The sequence below is a fragment of the Coregonus lavaretus genome, assembly GCF_964263955.1.
Source record: "Coregonus lavaretus genome assembly, contig: HAP1_SCAFFOLD_1070, whole genome shotgun sequence".
NCBI classification, from domain to species: domain Eukaryota; kingdom Metazoa; phylum Chordata; class Actinopteri; order Salmoniformes; family Salmonidae; genus Coregonus; species Coregonus lavaretus.
The window spans coordinates 119,158-141,795 of record NW_028158968.1 but is presented as its reverse complement, the minus strand read 5'-3'; the positions used below and the strand labels follow the sequence as shown (position 1 = coordinate 141,795).

General features: G+C 44.6%; 1 protein-coding gene across 1 annotated transcript in view; it reads left to right on the top strand.

Moving 5' to 3' along the window:
- Window positions 1–2,050: 2,050 nt before the first annotated feature.
- The window catches only part of LOC311123427 (protein kinase C delta type-like), a 28,774-nt gene continuing 8,186 nt past the window's right edge, over window positions 2,051–22,638 (top strand). Inside the window, exons 1-7 of the mRNA XM_084197693.1 lie at window positions 2,051–2,183; window positions 20,077–20,212; window positions 20,486–20,685; window positions 20,777–20,846; window positions 21,510–21,666; window positions 22,203–22,234; window positions 22,436–22,521. Of these exons, the coding sequence (XP_084053819.1) occupies window positions 20,098–20,212; window positions 20,486–20,685; window positions 20,777–20,846; window positions 21,510–21,666; window positions 22,203–22,234; window positions 22,436–22,521 (660 nt within the window). The 5' untranslated portion in view covers window positions 2,051–2,183; window positions 20,077–20,097. The remainder of the gene's footprint in view (window positions 2,184–20,076; window positions 20,213–20,485; window positions 20,686–20,776; window positions 20,847–21,509; window positions 21,667–22,202; window positions 22,235–22,435; window positions 22,522–22,638) is intronic.

The following is a 22,638-nucleotide window of genomic DNA, read 5'->3' as shown; positions in this document are numbered from 1 at the left end:
TTTAAAAGTGATGCACGATACCTGTATAGGGAATAGGGTGCCATTTGGGGCTCAAGCTGTCTGTCTGTAGTGGTGGTGGGTGGTATTAACTGTGAATCACTGATCACATTTACATTACATTTTAGTCATTTAGCAGACGCTCTTATCCAGAGCGACTTACAGGAGCAATTAGGGTTAAGTGCCTTGCTCAAGGGCACATTAACGTCATTTAGCAGACGCTCTTAGCCAGAGCGACTCGCAAATTGGTGCGTTCACCCTATAGCCAGTGGGATAACCACTTTACAATTTGGGGGGGGGGGGGTTAGAAGGAACACTTTACCATGTTACACTGAGCAGTTCTCATTAACTTACCAAAGACACTCAGTGTAGATACTCAGTAGTAGAGATAGATAGTAAACTAGACAGAGGAGTCAGGAAGTATCAGTGGAACATGTACATCATGGACCCTCTGGGTGAGCATGTTCTCATTAACCATGTATGTGTCCCAAATAGCACCATATTCCCTATATAGTGCACTACCTTTGACCAGAGCTCTATGGGGTGCCATTTGGGATGTAGTCGTACACTATCTACCTCCGGCTGCTGTGACCTCTGGCTGCTGTGACCGGCTACTGTAGCTGTGACCTATTAGAGCATTAGAGCCATTTATGTCAGTGCAGAGCTGGGAGAGTCAGCTGTGTGGAGCCAGATCCATCAGGAAGCCAGCGTTCAATGTAATCTCCACATGCTAAATTTACCTCCCCTCCATGTTCTGCACCCCAGGGGGCGAACAAACAGAGACAGGTCCATATTGCAGAGTCATACACCCACAGAGATGGAAGCAGTGGATTGTTGGAGCCAGAGGATGTTGGGTCCTGGCCCCACACTGTCAGTGGATGGTGGGATAGTTTTGGGGCAATAATCAACTTTGTGTGTGTGTGTGTGTGTGTGTATGACATAACAGATCCAGTGTAGTCACAGCCAAAGCCATGCAGCTAGTGAGCTGAACAATGTTGCAGTGTAGCTGTAAGTCCCCTGTAGCTCAGTTGGTAGAGCATGGCGCTTGCAACGCCAGGGTTGTGGGTTCGTTTCCCACGGGGGGCCAGTATGAAAAAAATTTATGCACTCACTAACTGTAAGTCGCTCTGGATAAGATTGTCTGCTAAATGACTAAAATGTAAAATGTAGCAGTGCTAAATCAAAAGTGCAGTCAGAAGCTGAGTTCCACACCCACAGGTGTGCAGAGTGGAGTCCTGCAAGATAAGGACTTCCCCAGTTCTGTCATGTGTCAGGATATCCCTGTTATGTAACCATGATTGGAGTAGAGCAGTGACCTACCTGCCCCACAGATGTCTTACCTTACAGCAGGGCGTACATACACACATAGCATCTATATGGCTAATAGACCTATTTCTACAGCGGATGTGCACTTAACTCTGGGATGAGCTCTTTAGTAGTGATTGTGCGGTGAGCCTATGTGTGCACTTGCTAGTGCACGTGTGGGGTGGATATATTTGCACAAGATGCCGAAACATTGGATGATGTTGAGTAATTTGCAGTTCTAGCGCCAGTTTAGCCTCAGGGACAGTGCTAGCAGCAGCCAAATCTACCACCTCCACACCCGCAGAGTTATGCTCAAACCCAGACTACCCCCACAGCCTAGCCGTGTGATCCAAACCCACACACATCAGCAATTTACTTAAAACTCAGCCCAAGTCTTCTCCCACATACAGAGTTTTAGGACAGACATACTCCCAGCACTGCACATACACTCAGCTCTAGCCTGTTTAGAAGACTGAAACAAGTCACAGTGAAATTCACAGAGGGAGTGGAGGCAGTTTTGACTAAGCATTTGCACTGTTGTAAAGTCAAAGGTTGAAGAGGGTAATCAATCATCGTCACCCATTGGTATAAATGTTTTATGATGTGTGTACAATATTAAGATCATTCAATGTTACACAGGAGAATAAAAAAATCTGTCAAACCAAACGAGGACACTTGAGCATAATAGCTAAGTTGCGTCCACAGTGCAGTGCAGTGTGTATGTAGCCTACCTGGTCGACGTCACATTGCCACAGTCTGCAGAGCAAGCGAGCAGTAGTCTTACTTCCTCGATCAACGGAATCACAGAACGAGAAACGGGAAGGAAGACAAGAAAAAATCAGTCACGAAACAATCAATAATCCGTACGTTTGCAAGACGAGGTAAGTCAACGGGAAAATACTTTCGGTCATTTTACCAATTGAGAAAGACGCATATACATTTGTAACTTATGTGTTGTTACGTTTTGCAACGTAGCTTAATACTTTTTTTGGGTTGATTATTTAAATAGCCTTTATTGAAGAAAACATTAGGCTACATACAGTGCAGTGGAAACTTTACGAAAACATGCGCGAATACTAGGAGGTTAGTATTTTAGTAACCCCCGAAAATGAAGAAAACGTGCCAACAGTAATGTTATCTGTTGATTGTGGCGTGCACTGAAATCCGCTACATTCCGGGTAAAACATTGTACAGTACAGTTTCATGTGCAAGGGACGAATGAATTCTTCAAGAGAAAGTTGGCATTGTCGAATACTGGGGGAAACCGTGGTTGGTTTTCATACTTTTTACTAATTCGTGTATTTCTCAACACCATTAGGCTATATCTTTACAATACTATTTTCAATATTAGGAGAAAGACCAAGGTCTTGGGTTGAAATGGGGAACATTTGTATCCTCATATCTTATTCCAACATAGCGTTATAAGCCATTAAACACACCACTTGTGACAACCAGCCCCATCCAGGGTTGGTTGTCACACAGTATGGGCAAATATTTTTTATATCTAACCCAAGATAGACCACAGCCTGTCCTTTCCAATGGAAGCAAATGAATCAATGTGGGCAGAACAAGTAAGGAGGTGGGCAGAGACAAGCACGAGCTAGCGAGATGATTTTGGCACTTTCGTATCATGTATTTGCAAACTTCGCTTAGGGAACACCTAGTTTGTGAAGTGCAAGTGTGCACTCCTAAATAACAATACAAAATAAAATAAACTTTGGTAAAGATCTACACAACTTAGTCCACTCTGTTCGTAACAGATTTTAGTTTTGGAAACAGAAAACTGTATTGATATCAAATGTTTCATCGATGAGAAAATGTGCAAAATGTCAAAATCCATCTTCTCCCACTGCCGGCCACTGGGCTTCTTCTTATCACCATATTTGGTGGTGAGTGGAAACGCTAACCGGATGCTTCAGATTTATACATCCGGTGAAACATCTGGCTCATTGTTGTGGGATGGGGTTGGTTGGTGGGCGGCAGGTAGCCTAGCGGTTAGAGCTTTGGGCCAGCAATCAAAAGGTCGCTGGTTCAAATACCCGAGCCAACAAGGTGAAAAATCTGTTGAAGTACCCTTGAGCAAGGCAGTTAACCCTAATTTGCTCTATACTACTATGGCGGACACTGTAAAATAACACATTTCACTGCACCTATCCGGTGTATTTGACAATAAAACAAACAAACAAACAAAACATTGGGGGTGCAGTGAAAATGTATTCAACTTAGTTTAATATTTGCTTTGACATTGTAGTTCTTACTCCACTCAAAATCGTCATATCAACGCTTAATAAAACAAACAGTAACCATCGGATATTTGGATGAAAATGAAATATTTTGATAAAATGAAAAAGGTAAAGCTGTTTTTGTTGAAACAAGGAACACTTTTTCAAACAGGAACATGTGTGCATGTTTACGTGTGTGTGTTAATGGCGTGTGTGTGTGTGTATGTTGCTGACTCTCAGTCGGAGTCACATGACTCACAGTTTTGACAAGCAGGTCCGGACTGGACCAAATCTGAACCAATCATAGACGTCTGTGTTTCACAAGTTTGGACAGCACAGTATACAGTAGAGCATAGCAGAGTACAGTACAGTAAAGTAAATAAAAGTAGAATGTATTCAGTACAGTAAAGAAAAGTAGAGTATAGTTCAGTACAGTAGAGCACAGTAGGATACAGTACAGTAAAGTAGAGTATAGTTCAGTACAGCACAGTAGGGTAAAGTACAGTATAATGTACTGTATTGTGTCCTACTGTACTCGACTGTACTGTAGTGTACTCTAATTTACTAAATTAAACTAAACTGTACTGTGCTCTACTGTACTGGACTGTACTGTACTGAATTAAACTGTACTTCACTGTACTGTGCTGTCTAAACTTGTGAAACAGATGTATTTTCAACGTCCGGAAAATATGCATTCTAGGCATCTTTTCAACGTAATTTAGCATACGAATGTTTACTTTCACTCATGAAAAATTATAATATTCCTCTCACCTCAATGTTTTGTGATCCTGACCTGAATTGACAACATGGATGACCTCTCCTATAGAGGACACACATGTTTATCTTGAAATTATTACACAGTAATAATAAGCAGTGACAACCAATCCATGAGACAACCAACCGTGGTCTCCCCTACTTCACATTATTCTCAAATGTAAATGCCTGGGTCTTATTGTGAGCAGACTGTCAACACATTTAATTATATAAAGCCAGACCTTACTCAATTATGAGACAACGAGAGAAACCATTATTTTCCATTTGTAAGACCTTGCTTTCAAAGCACTCTGGGGTTTCTCAAGATCATGACATTCCGTGGGTTCATTGTGACATGCATGATGCAAGGCATTGCCATTGATGGAGAAACACTTATCCACACTGTTCAGTTTATTTCCCAATTACTTGACATGTCATGACCAGTTTTGCATGTTTGTTGTTCACTTTACTGTCAAACTTTTGTATGCAACTTTGCCCGCTAAGAGAAGCCCCTTTTTAAGTTGCATTGCATTTAAGAGTCACCACTGACTGTGTCTTATCATAATGCCAACTGGATTATGTGAACCACATCCACATCTGACAAACAGCACACAGATGAAGCAAGAACAAGACATGATTTCTGCACACCCACCCGTTAACCAACTTGAACTGATCTGATGATGATGTTGTGTTTGTTTGTGTGTGTGTGTGTGTGTGTGTATGTACAGGTACATGGAGTAAAGTGACCATTTAACTTCCTATTCCATTGTGTCCCACTATAAATACTGGACTGCGCATTGTGTTGCATCCTCCATCACAGGGTGGTCAGCTTTATCCATACACTACCAGGGTTCTTTCTGGATTAAAAAGGGGTTTAGGTGGTGGGCTTGACAAGTGCCGTGGCAATGGGCGCAGCCAGCGGACTGAATTTTAGGGAACATTTTAGAGGCCCCCATCTTGGTGTTTTCTGTTGTAATTGTAGCATTTTTAAGCCAATTTGTTTGTATTTGCACGGCTTAACGATCAGAAGATCATAGCTGCATTTTACATTTACATTTTAGTCATTTAGCAGACGCTCTTATCCAGAGCGACTTACAGTTAGTGAGTGCATACATTTTCATACTGGCCCCCCGTGGGAAACGAACCCACAACCCTGGCGTTGCAAGCGCCATGCTCTACCAACTGAGCTACAGGGGACTTACAGCTACACTGCAACATTGTTCAGCTCACTAGCTGCATGGCTTTGGCTGTGACTACACTGGATCTGTTATGTCATAGAGTAACAGCTGAATAATGGTCACTTTGAATGGCCCATTAGAGGTTAAGTCTGTGTTAGAAAGCTTGTAGTCATTACCGCTCTCTCTCTGTTCATCCCTCTCTCCCTTCATCTCCCTCTCTCTGTTAGATCATAAGTATTTGTTCTCTTCGTTGGTTTGTTAACAGACTTCAACCCTACATTTTACTATTGATAGTACAGTACACTACTGGCCCTAATCTCTCATGGACAGACTACGTAAACATAAATGGTAGTGTAGATCTGTCATGATACAACGGGATGCGTGCGATAACGAGCAGCATTAGTTCCGGTGGGTTTTTCGTCACTGGTTATTTGGACAAATCACGATTTCACAGGTGTTAGCATCTTTCAAATTTCAGGAGGGGACATTTGGCCCATAGACTTTACGTAACTTGCAAGAGAGTGGAGCTCTTCGTTCCGGTTCCGATCCTCGTTCTAACTCTTCTCGTAAAACGTATGGACCCAGAACTCAATCGAGCATCTGACCAATTACGCAATACTTTAGTTCTGGGTTAATCGAGATTATACTGGCCCAGGTACTTGAGTTATGAGGGAGGAGATTAGAGTCCAGCTCCTCTATAGTCTACTACAGGTCATGTCTCCTGCAGGGTCAACTAGAAGCCGTGAAACTGGGACAATGAGGAACGCTTCACCAGGTCACATTTAGAAATAAATGACTGACAGCCATAGACAGTAGGGGCTTGATGGACTGCTGTCTCACTAGTGTGTGTCAGGAAGGTTGTATGTGCTTCTTTAAGTTTACACTTGTGTGTCGCTCTCTCTCTGCTATAAGAAGAGTTGTTGGTGTGTGTGTGCTTATGTGTGTATGTGCTTGAATGTCTACTTGCATGAGTCTACCATTGTTGCGCTGTTTGATCTATGCAGGGTGATTATGCAATGATGCTTCACTTCCCTGTCCAGATCTGTATTCTCTACATCAAAGTTAGGACATTCACACACACACACACACACACACACACACACACTATTAGTGTTCGGTTTCAGACCCAGGTGATTTGATAGCATGTGTGATGTATCATGTGTTATGTTTATTTAGCTCAGTTTCTTTGAGCGTTCTAATAGAATCATCTACAGCCTTGTAAACACAACTGGCTACCAATAACAACTGACTAGTAACTAACACACTTTCCCAGTCTGAGATGGTCATTTATTACAGTAATGTTTTTATTGCTGTGGTACTATTTTCACCAGTATTTGGTGAATTTTCAAAACTCTTAGTACAAAACTCTGGTAACACTTGTACCGTAGTCTTACATTCAAAACTTTTCATTGTTCATTCATTTTGTTGGTAGACATCTTTCACCACACAACCATTGATCCAAAATATAAGTTTACTGGGAAATATAATGAATACATTGGTTTAATCACCAAAACACAACATAAAGATAATTTTAACAAATCAAATCAAATTTTATTTGTCACATACACGTGTTTAGCAGATGTTATAGCGGGTGTAGCGAAATGCTTGTGCTTCTAGCTCCGACAGTGCAGTAATATCTAACAAGTAATATAGCGGGGTGAACAGGCAGTGGCTCGGGTGGTTGATGTCCTTAATGATCTTTTTGGCCTTCCTGTGACATCGGGTCACATATGTGTCTTGAAGGGCGGGTAGTTTGCCCCCGGTAATGCGTTCGGCAGACCGCACCACCCTCTGGAGAGCCCTGCGGTTGCGGGCGGTGCAGTTGCCGTACCAGGCGGTGATACAGCCCGACAGGATGCTCTCAATTGTGCATCTGTAAAAGTTTGGGTTTTAGGTGCCAAGCTGAATTTCTTCAGCCTCCTGAGGTTGAAGAGGCTCTGTTGTGCCTTCTTCACCATTTACATTTACATCATTTAGCAGACGCTCTTATCCAGAGCGACTTACAAATTGGTGCATTCAACTTATGATAGCCAGTGGGACAACCACCTTTTTTTTAATGGGGGGTGGGGGAAGAAGGATTACTTTATACTATTCCAGGTATTCCTTAAAGAGGTAGGGCTTCAAGTGTCTCCGGATGGTGGTCAGTGACTCCGCTATCCTGGTGTCGTGGGGGAGCTTATTCCACCATTGGGGTGCCAGAGCAGCGAATAGCTTTGACTGGGCTGAGCGGAACTGTGCTTCCGTAGAGGTAGGGGAGCTAGAAGGCCAGAGGTGGATGAACGTAGTGCCCTCGTTTGGGTGTAGGGTCTGATCAGAGCCTGAAGGTAAGGAGGTGCCGTTCCCCTCACAGCTCCGTAGGCAAGCACCATGGTCTTGTAGTAGATGCGAGCCTCAACTGGAAGCCAGTGGAGTGTGCGGAAGAGCGGGGTGACATTAGAGAACTTGGGAAGGTTGAACACCAGACGGGCTGCAGCGTTCTGGATAGGTTTAAGGGGTTTAATGGCACAGGCAGGGAGCCCAGCCAACAGTGAGTAGCAGTAATCCAGACGGGAGATGACAAGTGCCTGGATTAGGACCCGTGCCGCTTTCTGTGTAAGGTAGGGTCGTACTCTGCGAATGTTGTAGAGCATGAACCTGCAGGATCGGGTCACCGCTTTGATGTTAGCGGAGAATGACAGGGTATTGTCCAGGGTCACGCCAAGGTTCTTTGCACTTTGGGAAGAGGACACAATGGAGTTGTCAACCATGATGGCGAGATCATGGAGCGGCCAGTCCTTCCCCGGGAGGAAGAGCAGCTCCGTCTTGCCGAGGTTCAGCTTGAGGTGGTGATCCATGTCTGCCAGACATGCAGAGATGCGATTCGCCACCTGGTTATCAGAAAATTGTGTGTTGTCTGCGTAGCAATGATAGGAGAGACCATGTGAGCATATGACAGAGCCAAGTGACTTGGTGTATAGAGAGAATAGGAGAGGGCCTAGAACTGAGCCCTGGGGGACACCAGTGGTGAGAGCACGTGGTGCGGAGACAGATTCTCGCCACGCCACCTGGTAGGAGCGACCTGTCAGGTAGGACACAATCCAAGAGTGAGCAGCGCCGTAGATGCCCAACTCATAGAGGGTGGAGAGGAGGATCTGATGGTTCACAGTATCAAAGGCAGCGGATAGGTCTAGAAGGATAAGAGCAGAGGAGAGAGAGTTAGCTTTAGCAGTGCGGAGAGCCTACGTGACACAGAGAAGAGCAGTCTCAGTTGAATGACCAGTCTTGAAACCTGACTGGTTTGGATCAAGAAGGTAATTCTGAGAGAGATAGCAGGAGAGTTGGCTAGAGACGGCACGCTCAAGAGTTTTGGAGAAAAAAGAAAGAAGGGATACTGGTCTGCAGTTGTTGACATCGGAGGGATCGAGTGTAGGTTTTTTGAGGAGGGGTGCAACTCTCGCTCTCTTGAAGACTGAAGGGACATGGCCAGCGGTCAAGGATGAGTTGATGAGCGAGGTGAGGTAAGGGAGAAGTTCTCCGGAAATGGTCTGGAAAAGAGAGGAGGGGATAGGGTCAAGCTGGCAGGTTGTTGGGTGGCCGGCCGTCACAAGTCTCAAGATTTCATCTGGAGAGAGAGGGGAGAAAGAAGTCAAAGCATAGGGTAGGGCAGTGTGAGCAGGACCAGCGGTGTCATTTGACTTCATGAATGAGGATCGGATGTCGTCAACCTTCTTTTCAAAATGGTTGACGAAGTCATCCACAGAGAGGGATGAGGGAGGGGGAGGAGGAGGGGGATTCGGCAGGGAGGAGAAGGTGACAAAGAGCTTCCTAGGGTTAGAGGCAGCTTGAAATGTAGAGTGGTAGAAAGTGGCTTTAGCAGCGGAAACAGAGGAAGAGAATGTAGAGAGGAGGGAGTGAAAAGATGACAGGGAGTCTAGTTTTCCTCCATTTCCGCTCGGCTGCCCGGAGCCCTCTTCTGTGAGCTCGCAATGAGTCGTCAAGCCACGGAGCAGGAGGGGAGGACCGAGCCGGCCGGGAGGATAGAGGACATAGAGTCAAAAGATGCAGAAAGGGAGGAGAGGAGGGTTGAGGAGGCAGAATCAGGAGATCGGAGGGAGAAGGATTTAGGGAAGAGATGATAGGATGGAAGAGGAGAGAGTAGTGGGAGAGAGAGAGCGAAGGTTGCGACGGCACATTACCATCGGAGTAGGGGCAGAGTGAGTAGTGTTGGAGGAGAGCGAGAGAGAAAAGGATACAAAGTAGTGGTCGGAGACTTGGAGGGGAGTTGCAGTGAGATTAGTAGAAGAACAGCATCTAGTAAAGATGAGGTCAAGCGTATTGCCTGCCTTGTGAGTAGGGGGGGACGGTGAGAGGGTGAGGTCAAAAGAGGAAAGGAGTGGAAAGAAGGAGGCAGAGAGAAATGAGTCAAAGGCAGATGTAGGGAGGTTAAAGTCACCCAGAACTGTGAGGAGTGAGCCATCCTCAGGAAAGGAACTTATCAAGGCGTCAAGCTCATTGATGAACTCTCCAATGGAACCTGGAGGGCGATAAATGACAAGGATGTTAAGCTTGAATGGGATAGTGACTGTGACAGCATGGAATTCAAATGAGGAGATAGTCAGATGGGTCAGGGAAAAAGAGAGAATGTCCACTTGGGAGAGATGAGGATTCCTGTGCCACTGCCCGCTGACCAGATGCTCTCGGGGTATGCGAGAACACATGGTCAGAGGAGGAAAGAGCAGTAGGAGTTTTTCTGTTTTCTGTGGTAATCCATGTTTTCGTCAGCGCCAAGAAGTCGAGGGACTGGAGGGTAGCATAGGCTGAGATGAACTCTGCCTTGTTGGCCGCAGAACGGCAGTTCCAGAGGCTGCCGGAGACCTGGAACTCCACGTGGGTCGTGCGCGCAGGGACCACCAGATTAGAGTGGCAGCAGCCACGCGGTGTGAAGCGTTTGTATGGCCTATGCAGAGAGGGGAGAACAGGGATAGACAGACACATAGTTGACAGGCTACAGAACTACACACTGTCTGCGTGGGTGGACCATTTCAGTTTGTTGGTGATGTGTACGCCAAGGAACTTGAAGCTTTCCACCTTCTCCACTGCGGTCCTGTCGATGTGGATGGGGGGTGCACCCTCTGCTGTTTCCTGAAGTCCACAATCATCTCCTTTGTTTTGTTGACGTTGCGTGAGAGGTTATTTTCCTGGCACCACACTCCCAGAGCCCTCACCTCCTCCCTGTAGGCGGTCTCGTCATTGTTGGTAATCAAGCCTACTACTGTTGTGTCATCTGCAAACTTGATGATTGAGTTGGAGGCGTGCTTGGCCACGCAGTCATGGGTGAACAGGGAGTACAGGAGGGGGCTGAGCACGCACCCTTGTGGGGCCCCAGTGTTGAGGATCAGTGAAGTGGAGATGTTGTTTCCTACCTTCACCACCTGAGGGTGGCCCGTCAGGAAGTCCAGGACCCAGTTGCACAGGGCGGGGTTCAGACCCAGGGCCTCGAGCTTAATGATGAGCTTGGAGGGTACTATGGTGTTGAATGCTGAGCTATAGTCAATGAACAGCATTCTTACATAGGTATTCCTCTTGTCCAGATGGGATAGGGCAGTGTGATGGCAATTGCATCGTCTTTGGATCTATTGGGGCGGTAAGCAAATTGAAGTGGGTCTAGGGTGACAGGTAAGGTAGAGGTGATATGATCCTTGACTAGTCTCTCAAAGCACTTCATGATGACAGAGGTGAGTGCTACAGGGCGATAGTCATTTAGTTCAGTTACCTTTGCTTTCTGGGGTACAGGAACAATGGTGGCCATCTTGAAGCATGTGGGGACAGCAGACTGGGAAAGGGAGAGATTGAATATGTCCATAAACACACTAGCCAGCAGGTCTGCGCATGCTCTGAGGACGCGGCTAGGGATGCCATCTGGGCCGGCAGCCTTGCGGGGGTTATGCTTAAATGTCTTAATCACGTCGGCCACGGAGAAGGAGAGGCCACAGTCCTTGGTAGTGGGCCTCGTCAGTGGCACTGTGTTATCCTCAAAGCGGGCGAAGAAGGTGTTTAGCTTGTCTGGAAGCGAGACGTCGCTGGTTTTCCTTTTGTAGTCCATGATTGTCTGTAGACCCTGCCACATACGTCTTTTGTCTGAGCCGTTGAATTGCGACTCAACTTTGTCTCTATACTGATGTTTTGCCAGTTGAATTGCCTTGAGTGGGTAGCTACACTGTTTGTATTCTTCCATATTCCCAGTCACCTTGCCATGGTTGAATGCGGTGGTTCGCGATTTCAGATTTGCGCGAATGCTGCCATCTATCCACGGTGTCTGGTTAGGGTAGGTTTTAATAGTCACAGTGGGCACAACATCACCTATACACTTCCTGATAAACTCAGTCACCGTCTCAATGTATTCATCTAAATTATTTTCGGAAGCTACCCGGAACATATCCCAGTCCGCGTGATCAAAACAATCTTGAAGCGTGGATTCCGATTGGTCAGACCAGCTTTGAATAGTCCTTAGCACGGGTATTTCCTGTTTGAGTTTCTGCCTATAGGAAGGGAGGAGCAAAATGGAGTCGTGGTCAGATTTGCCGAAAGGAGGGCAGGGGAGGGCCTTATAACCATCCCGGAAGTTCGAATAGCAATGGTCGAGGATTTTGGCAGCTGATTACTGAGTCGATATGTTGATAGAACTTCGGCAGCCTAGTCCTCAAATTTGCTTTGTTAAAATCCCCGGCTACAATAAATGCAGCCTCAGGATATGTGGTTTCCAGTTTGCATAAAGTCCAGTGAAGTTCTTTGAGGGCCATCGTGGTATCGGCTTGAGGGGGGATATACACGGCCGTGACTATAACCGAATAAAATTCTATTGGGAGATATTACGGTCGCCATTTGATTGTGAGATATTCTAGGTCGGGTGAACAAAAGGACTCGAGATCCTGTATGTTACTACAATTACACCATTAGTCATTAATCACGAAACACACACCTCCGCCCTTCTGCTTCCCGGAGAGATATTTATTCCTGTCTGCGCGATGAACTGAGAACCCCTCTGGCTGGACATATTTCGACAGAATATCCCAAGAGAGCCATGTTTCCGTGAAACAAAGTATGTTACAGGCCTTGATGTCTCTCTGGAAAGAAATCCTTGCCCGGAGTTCGTCAACCTTGTTAACCAGATACTGAACATTAGCGAGTAGTATACTTGGAAGCGGTGGGTGGTGTGCGCGCCTCCTAAGGCTAACCAGCAGGCCGCCTCGAGTGCCTATCCTCCGCCAGCGATGTTTTGGGTCAGCCGCTGGAATCAATTCAGTTGCCCTGGGGAGAGCAAACAAAGGATCTGCTTCAGGAACGTCGTATTCCTGGTCTTAATGCTGGTGAGTTACCGCCGCTCTGATATCCAATAGTTTTCCCCGGCTGTATGTAATGATACAAAACACTTTCTGAGCTAATAATGTAAAACATAATACATAAAAAAAACAAAATACTGCAAAGTTTCGTAAGAGCTCGTCTTCGTCGGCGCCAGGTACAACCAGTTAATCCAATAGCAAAAAATTTAAGACACATACAAATTGCCCTTTGAATGTAGTATGCTATAGTACTGTAAATTACAGTACATTACACTGTTTTCACATTAGGCAATACACTTGCACTACCCATTAAAATTGACTGAACATCAAATTTCCATAATTTCTATACCATGTGTGATCAAAGATATCATCCTGACTAACTTACCCTCGAAATACACCTCCGCTGTCTTCAACCAGGATCTCAGCGATCACTGCCTTATTGCCTGCGTCCGTAACGGGTCCGCGGTCAAACGACCACCCCTCATCACTGTCAAACGCTCCCTAAAACACTTTAGCGAGCAGGCCTTCCTAATTGACCTGGCCCAGGTATCCTGGATGGATATAGATCTCATTCCGTCAGTAGAGGATGCCTGGTTGTTCTTTAAAAGTAATTTCCTCTCAATCTTAAATAAACATGCCCCATTCAAAAAATACAGAACTAAGAACAGATATAGCCCCTGGTTCTCCTCAGACTTGACTGCCCTTGACCAGCACAAAAACATCCTGTGGCGTACTGCATTAGCATCAAATAGCCCCCGCGATATGCAACTTTTCAGGGAAGTTAGGAAAGCAAAGGCTAACTTTTTCAAACAGAAATTTGCATCCTGTAGCACTAACTCCAAAAAGTTTTGGGACACTGTAAAGTCCATGGAGAATAAGATCACTTCCTCCCAGCTGCCCACTGCACTGAGGCTAGGAAACACTATCACCACCGATAAATCTACAATAATCGAGAATTTCAACAAGCATTTTCCTACGGCTGGCCATGCTTTCCACCTGGCTACCACTACCCCGGCCACCAACTCTGCACCCTCTGCTGCAACTTGCCCATGCCCCCCCCCGCTTCTCCTTCACACAAATTCAGACAGCTGATGTTCTGAAAGAGCTGCAAAATCTGGACCCCTACAAATCAGCTGGGCTAGACAATCTGGACCCTTTCTTTCTAAAACTAGCTGCCGAAATTGTCGCAACCCCTATTACTAGCCTGTTCAACCTCTCTTTCGTAACGTCTGAGATCCCCAGAGATTGGAAAGCTGCCGCGGTCATCCCCCTCTTCAAAGGGGGTGACACTCTAGATCCAAACTGTTACAGACCTATATCCATCCTGCCCTGCCTTTCGAAAGTATTTGAAAGCCAAGTTAACAAACAGATCACCAACCATTTCGAATCCCACCGTACCTTCTCCGCTATGCAATCCGGTTTCCGAGCTGGTCATGGGTGCACTTCAGCCACGCTCAAGGTCCTAAACGATATTATAACCGCGATCGATAATAGACAGTACTGTGCAGCCGTCTTCATCGACCTGGCCAAGGCTTTCGACTCTGTCAACCACCGCATTCTTATTGGCAGACTAAATAGCCTTGGTTTCTCAAATGACTGCCTCGCCTGGTTCACCAACTACTTCTCAGATAGAGTTCAATGTGTGAAATCGGAGGGCCTGTTGTCTGGACCTATGGCAGTCTCTATGGGGGTGCCACAGGGTTCAATTCTTGGGCCGACTCTTTTCTCCGTGTTTATCAATGATGTCGCTCTTGCTGCTGGTGACTCTCAGATCCACCTCTACGCAGACGACACCATTTTGTATACATCTGGCCCTTCATTGGACACTGTGTTAACAAACCTCCAAACGAGCTTCAATGCCATACAACACTCCTTCAGTAGCCTCCAACTGCTCTTAAACACTAGTAAAACTAAATGCATGCTCTTCAATCGAACGCAGCTGGCACCCGCCCACCCGACTAGAATCACCACTCTCGACGGGTCTGACCTAGAGTATGTGGACAACTACAAATACCTAGGTGTCTGGTTAGACTGTAAACTCTCCTTCCAGACTCACATTAAGAATCTCCAATCCAAAGTTAAATCTAGAATCGGCTTCCTATTTCGCAACAAAGCCTCCTTCACTCATGCTGCCAAACATGCCCTCCTAAAACGGACTATCCTACCGATCCTTGACTTCGGCGATGTCATATACAAAATAGCCTCCAACACTCTACTCAGCAAATTGGATGTAGTCTATCACAGTGCCATCCGTTTTGTCTCCAAAGCCCCATACACTACCCACCACTGTGACCTGTACGCTCTTGTTGGCTGGTCCTCACTACATGTTCGTCGTCAAACCCACTGGCTCCAGGCCATCTATAAATCACTGCTAGGCAAATCCCCGCCTTATTTTAGCTCATTGGTCACCATAGCAGCACCCACCCGTAGTCTGCGCTCCAGCAGGTATATCTCACTGGTCATTCCCAAAGCCAACACCTCCTTTGGCCGCCATTCCTTCCAGTTCTCTGCTGCCTATGACTGGAACAAATTGCAAAAATCTCTGAAGCTGGAGACTCTTATCTCCCTCACTAACTTTAAGCATCAGTTGTCAGAGCACCTTACCGATCACTGCACATGTACACAGCCCATCTGAAATTAGCCCACCCAACTACCTCATCCCTATATTGTTATTTATTTTGCTCTTTTGCACCCCAGTATCTCTATTTGCACATAATCTCTTGCACATCTAGCATTCCAGTGTTAATACTAATTGTAATTATTTTGCACTATGGCCTATTTATTGCCTTACCTCCATAACTTGCTACATTTGCACACACTGTATATATATTTTCTGTTGTATTTTATGACCTTATGTTTTTTTACCCCATATGTAACTCTGTGTTGTTGTTTTTATCGCACTGCTTTGCTTTATCTTGGCCAGGTCGCAGTTGTAAATGAGAACTTGTTCTCAACTGGCTTACCTGGTTAAATAAAGGTGAAATAAATAAAATAAAATAAAAAAGGTGTGATCATTGAAGAAATTAAATTAACAATGTTTAGCAGGCACTAGTTTGCATCAAGCCTGTCTTGAGCATTTGACCATAGGTTCCCATCGAAATTGCAGTGAATATCCTCATTGTTCATGCACCTGGGGAAAAACCTTTTGGCATGGCGAATCCAAGCCATGCATCATCCATGGCCTGAAGGAGGGTGGAACGCTCATGGGGATGACAGTCATACATGTTCCACTGGGGTCACATACCAAAATGTGTGGACTGTTGTCACTTTGGATTAAAGCGTCTGCTATGTAAATGGCATATATTACAGTATTACAGCACTGTATTGGCCAATGCAATTTTAGTAAAGCAGTATGAGTCCCGCCCCCCAATTGATATTGTATTACTGCACTGTAGGAACTAGAAACACAAGCATTTTGCTGCACCAGCTGTAACATCTGCTAATCTGTAGCAGACAAACCAGTTTACAGTATTGACTTTGACTTCACTTTTACCAAATGTTTAAGTGATCATCAATTAAGAGCAGTTGGATTAAGTAATAGTAAAATATATTTTAACAAAAGAGAAGAGAATCATGTCAAAAGTAATGTGAGCATTGCATTGTGAAAGGCAATTACTTTATATGAACATGTATTTACATTTTACATTTTAGTCATTTAGCAGACACTCTTATCCAGAGCGATTTACAGTTAGTGAGTGCATACATTTTCATACTGCCCCCCCCCCCCCCCCCCCCGTGGGAAACGAACCCACAACCCTGGCGTTGCAAGCGCCATGCTCTACCAACATTGCAGTGTGAAACATGTATCTAGATTAAACACTTATTAAGTTTGGTGAAAAAGTGACTGTATGATTTTGTGTGATGTACTTAGTCAATTGAAAATGTCCTTAGAATTTTGAAACAACTGCCTTATTGATCTGTTTTGGGTTTTGTACTAAGAGTTGTGAAAATTGCACCGAAGCGATTAAAAAAACTGTACGAATCCCTTCCATGGTTTGACAGACCACAGACACGCAGTGTAAACAGCTCTCTGACAGAGAGTGGGATCTATTTTCGGCTGCTGTTAAGGCAGCGCTCGTGTCAAACGCGCGTTAGTTTCAATTTCGTCATGTAAAAACTGGCGCACTGGCATTTTCCAGCTCTAACGCCAGGTTCGGCAATTTACCTGTCTAACATCAGCACGCTTGCGCTCAGATGGGAGAGGTGGAAATATTTTAGCTGTGTCCTTAAAAACATGATCCAAAGTGCTAATTTCAGGGAGCGCTGATAGGGATATTTAAGACCAACCAAAAGCTGGTTTGAGCGTTAACACAGTTTTTGACAGCGGAAACTCCGACTATCCAGCCGTGACGCACGCCGCCCATATGCCCATTGAACAAGAGTAGCATAATGTGCTTTTGGTGCCTGTATTTAGAAACATAAAAACCTGATGTTTTTTTCCTATTTCATTAAATTTAATTAAAAACCAAGTATAGCCTCACCTCCTCTCAATTAAGGCTTTTTTTTTTGTCTACCCAATGCAATTGTGAAGTAGTCAAGACTGTCGATAAAGGGTTTGGCTCCTGAAACCTCTTGGAAATAAATCTCATTCACCAAAGCTTTATTCAATGATCAAGTTTGAGAGGAGTAAAACAGTGAGCTGACATTCCGATTATGTTCATAAAACATAGGCCTATTTGGGAGCAGTATAACGGTGTGTGGACATTCTCCCCTTCTATTTATATTGGATCTTTGTCCAGCTACTGTGAAAAGTTTGGATGTGCGTAAAACCCTCAATAGTCTGCGTTGTTTTAATATTATATACCCATGGGGAGAAATTATGGTGCCTCTAAGTGTGACAGCCGATTTAAAACAAGTTGTTGTTTCAATTTGATTAGGATTATTCGTTCTCTTTTTAGGCCTTATCAATCATTAATTTAATCTTGCTTATTGACAACGTTTGGCATGTCCATGCTCAGCCAAAATGCAATTTACAGTAAGCCTAGCCCCTATATCAGTGCGAATTCTATGTATATATTTTCACAATAAAACCAAGCAATTACTTAACGTATTTAGCAAAGATAGGTCTACATTTTGTTATTTAGTTTCTGTAAGTCATTTAACAAACTATAACGGACTAACATTGGAATTGGAGTTGATTCCATGGCAATACATAAAAGACTGTAAATACACAACTTGAAGCAACCACATATTTCGCCATTGCGCACGCTCTGATTGGCCAGTGAGAGACCAAGCCTCGACACACCCACAACTTGTTTATTCATCAAAACCAAGTGCGCCAATAATTGTGATAGTGAAAATAGCAAAAATATTTCTGACACACCCCTGAACCAATAACAGTTGCCTGCAGTTGATTTACCATTGTGTTAGATTTGTTCAAATAGAGACAGATGTCATTGTCTGAGGTGCTGTCAGTCAGCTGTCTGTGAGTCAGAAGGGGAAGATGTACGAATGCATGTCTGCATGGGACAAAACAATAAGAAAGAAAGATAGAGAGAGATATGAAAAGGAAGGGATTATGAGCTCACAGCGACATTGGGTCCTTGAAAAGCGCTATATAAATAGAATGTATTATTGTTGTTATTATTATTATTATTATTAGGTTCAATTGCTACAACATATACTGTACAGAGCGAGAACTAACTGGTGGACAAGATTAGTTAACAATGGATCTAGAACATAGAAAGAGTCCCTCGACCTTGTCAACCAAGGCTATGATCTGATAGGTAATCAATATCAATCTCTGTGATTCCCTGGTAATGCACAGGCATTCACGCAGGCACACACACACACAGGCACGCACACACACACACACACACACACACACACACACACACACACACACACACACACACACAGAGTTTATTATTGAGCAACACCCGAAAGCAGCACAGCTCAAAGCTTGAACACATGGACACCTCCTTTAGTACACACTGCATGACATTTCTCTGTCTGTCTCTCTTCCGCTTCTTTTCTGTCCTCTCTTACTTGTTCTTTTTTTCTTTCCTTGTTTTTGCCACCATTTCCTTGTCTCCTGACTTATTGTTGATGTGTATGGGTGGTGGTGTAGAGCTGGTGAACAGAAACACTGGTATGTTGTTGAGGAACTCTCTTTAGACTTTGGACATATTGAGACTTGCTCCATCCCAGGAATGCAGGGAAATACCTTCACTCCCAGAGCTACACCCAGAGAGAATCACACACACGCACGTGCACATTCTTCAATAACTGCTACTATAGTTTCACACCATACATACATTCTCACGGACAAAATGACGAAAGCAGCTGTCATTGACAGAAGTGCATAAATACCATGCCTTTCTGTGTTCCTACTGTAGCCTATGTGTGTGTTGGTTTAGATTAGGATTATCCTAATGTGAGATTGAACCGTCAGTGTCAGTTTAAGTTTAATGACACTGTGAACTACCGGTTAAAGTCAGAGTCTACATGTTACAGTATGTGAGAAGGGCATTGTTTCTCAGCTCTCTGGTTTTATCATTAGTTAGTTCAGTGATGGATATCAGGCCTATTTCACAGAGAGAGAGTTTCTGCTTGTTTAGGTGACTCATAGAATCTCTTTCTTTCTTTCTCACACACACACCCTCTCACTCACACACACATACACACTCACACGCACACACAAACACACACACACACAAACACACATACACACACACACACACAATCTCTTTCTGTCATATGACTCAATTATAGGACTGATATCTAATCTCTTCTCCCTTTCTCTCACTCTTTCCTCCTTTCCCTCTACCTTATACATTTTTCTTGTCATCTTTGAGTGGATACATATCACACAGGCTTTGCTTATACTTTTACAATGATCAAACAATGAATGAAACAAATATCCATATTAGTAGCATGTGACTGATGGGTGTGTGTGTGTGTATGTGTGTGTGTGTGCGCATGTGTGTATAGCTCTCATCACCGATGGTGAAGTTCAGATGCCGTATCTTAATTTGATAATCCTGTTGCAGGAAAAATTTCAAGTGGTGTATTCAAGGTTTAAAAAGGCTTATACATTTTGTAATTTCCACTTAAAAATGTCAGACTTGAAAAATTTATCAACCCCTACAAAAAATGTCAGTTAATTATAATCCACATAACAATTGACATTTCCTGTTGCTGCAGGATTATTTTCCTGCTGAAGCAAACTGACTCAAATTAATAACCTACATCTAACTGAATCACGGCTGTCATGTGCGTATGAACAGAAGGCTGAGTGATGGACTGTTACTACAAATGTGTTGCTGTGGTTACATTCTGCTTGGTCATGTCTTTGAACAGGTGGCCCAGTGACACGTCACCATGGCGCCCTTCTTGCGGATCACCTTCAACTCCTACGACCTGGGTGTTCTGTCCCCCCTGGCCCCTTCTGAAACCCCCTTCTGTGCCATCAAGATGAAGGAGGCCCTCACCACCGGTGAGAATCTGACTATTACTATAGTTACTAGTGTGTTATAGTAGGAATATATTAGTCCCATTGTCCCATACAGTTATATTGTAACCCTGTCATTAAATACTGTATACTGTATGTCCTATGAAAGTCATGCACGAGGACCAGTGTGGTACAGATATGCAGGTTTTTAGATTGCTAGACAAGAGTATGAAAGAAATCAATCTCTATCTAACCTCTCTTTCTAACCTCTATCTAACCACTCTCTCTCTCCTTCCCTCTCTCCCTCCTTCTCTCCAGAGCGTGGTAAGATGCTGGTTCAGAAGAAGCCCACCATGTTCCCAGCCTGGAAGGCCAGCTTCGACGCTCACATCTACGAGGGGCGTGTCCTGCAGGTGCTGCTGATGAAGACCGCCGAGGAGCCATTGGCCGAAGTCACAGTGGGCGTGTCTGTCCTTGCCGAGCGCTGCAAAAAGGCCAACGGCCGCGCTGAATTCTGGGTAAGAGGGACTGTGGCTACAGTGTGATTCTCTACTGTCCTGCATGAATTGTGTGTCTAACTTTCAGATGATTGTGTGTGTGTGTGTTCAGGTGGACCTGCAGCCCTCAGGGAAGGTGATGATGGCAGTGCAGTACTTCTTGGAGGGAGCAACTGATACAGGTGAGACTCAGGAGATGAAGCCCACCTCTCATCTTCTCATCCTCCTCTGTTCCCCTCCTATCTGGTCTGTTTTTGATGTATATTTAAAATGTAATGTTTGTCACTCTGAAGCTGTCTGTCTGTTGCCTTGGTTCTCATCTGTTCAATGCTAATTTTTGGAGTACAGACGGAGCAAGAGGTAACAGAGCAGACTGTTTGTTTGTGTGTGTGTGTCAGAATGGACAGAGAGGACTTGGAGAGATTGGGAGTAAATGTCCACTGCATTGAATCATATCTACAGAATAAGCCCCAGAGTCCCTGGTCCCCTGTTCTAAAGTCTTTATCTTTTTTTCAACCTCTACTGTGTGTACGTGCTATCTATTCCCCTCTCATTTGTCTCACTCAAGCACACATACACACACACACACATACACACACACACACACAGAAACACACACACACACATTATTGCAGTCATGTATAGGTCTTGTATATGAAAACCTGTCTGTTGGGTTTTCTAAACATAGTTCTCTAACTGGCTGCTCTGTAAGGTTTTGCCTGTTTTCTCATACCAACAGTGGACCAAGCACTCCAAATGTTGTCACTACTATTCCTAACGCAACAGTAATGGTTCTTAACCATAACGCTCTGCTGTTAGCCTGACTCTCTCCCTGTCACCCATAGAGGGCAAGCCCACGAAGGAGGAGGAAGGGGGTCCCACCATAAACCGCAGACGAGGAGCCATCAAACAGGCCAAGATCCACGAGGTCAAATGTCACGAGTTCATCGCCACCTTCTTCAGACAGCCCACCTTCTGCTCCGTCTGCAGAGAGTTTGTCTGGTCAGTTATTCAATCTGTCCAGCCGTCTGTCCTCATGGCTCTTTACTCCTAGCTCTACTTTCTGTGGCTTCATGCTAACCGAAGTGATTCCGTATTTACAAGTTGTATTATCAGTTCCAATCTAATTTAAGTGGCAATGTCTTGGTCGGTCTACTTTATACTGAGAGACTGAGTGGAGCGATAAGATAAGGCAATGTCTTAGTATAGCCTCTGATCTCCTCCTATCTATCTAACTTTAGGGGTTGGTGTCTCGGGGAGCGGGTCAGAAGTCCTGCATTGTCTGGAAATAACCACACAATATCAACATTTAGCACTGTATTTGCAAAATCAGCACAGCTTCCACTACTAGTCATTTATTTTCAACCTGTAGTGTGTTCTACTAGAACAGGTTGTGTCTGTAGAGAGGGTGGAAGAGTCTCTGTGTGCTGCTGTATTAACATTAGACCTGTCATCTATATACTACATTCTCACATTGTCTCCGTTCATCCTCACTGGCCCTCCACAATCTCTCACTCCCGTACCTTTGTATTCTACAGGGGGCTCAACAAGCAAGGGTACAAGTGCAGACGTAAGTGTACAATAATGTGGACAACCTACTGCTATACAACCACATACACACAACTTCATAGATCCACATCTATAAAAACTGTAGTTATAAACACTACCTCAATGCAGAGCAGATTATACAGCCCTACCAGTGACTTCAATATCTGCCTGTATGAACAGTGCTCACCTGCCATTAATGTACTCCTTATCCCTTCTCTCCCAGAATGCAATGCAGCTATTCACAAGAAATGCATCGACAAGATCATCGGCAGGTGTACGGGCACGGCAGCCAACAGCCGGGACACTGTGGTACGTTGGGACTACTAATTAATTAATTAATTAATAAACGTATTTACTTGTCCATGTGTCAATCCAATGTGGAGTTTACTCCCTATGAGTTTTCTGTTCCATTCAAACATGAGGGAA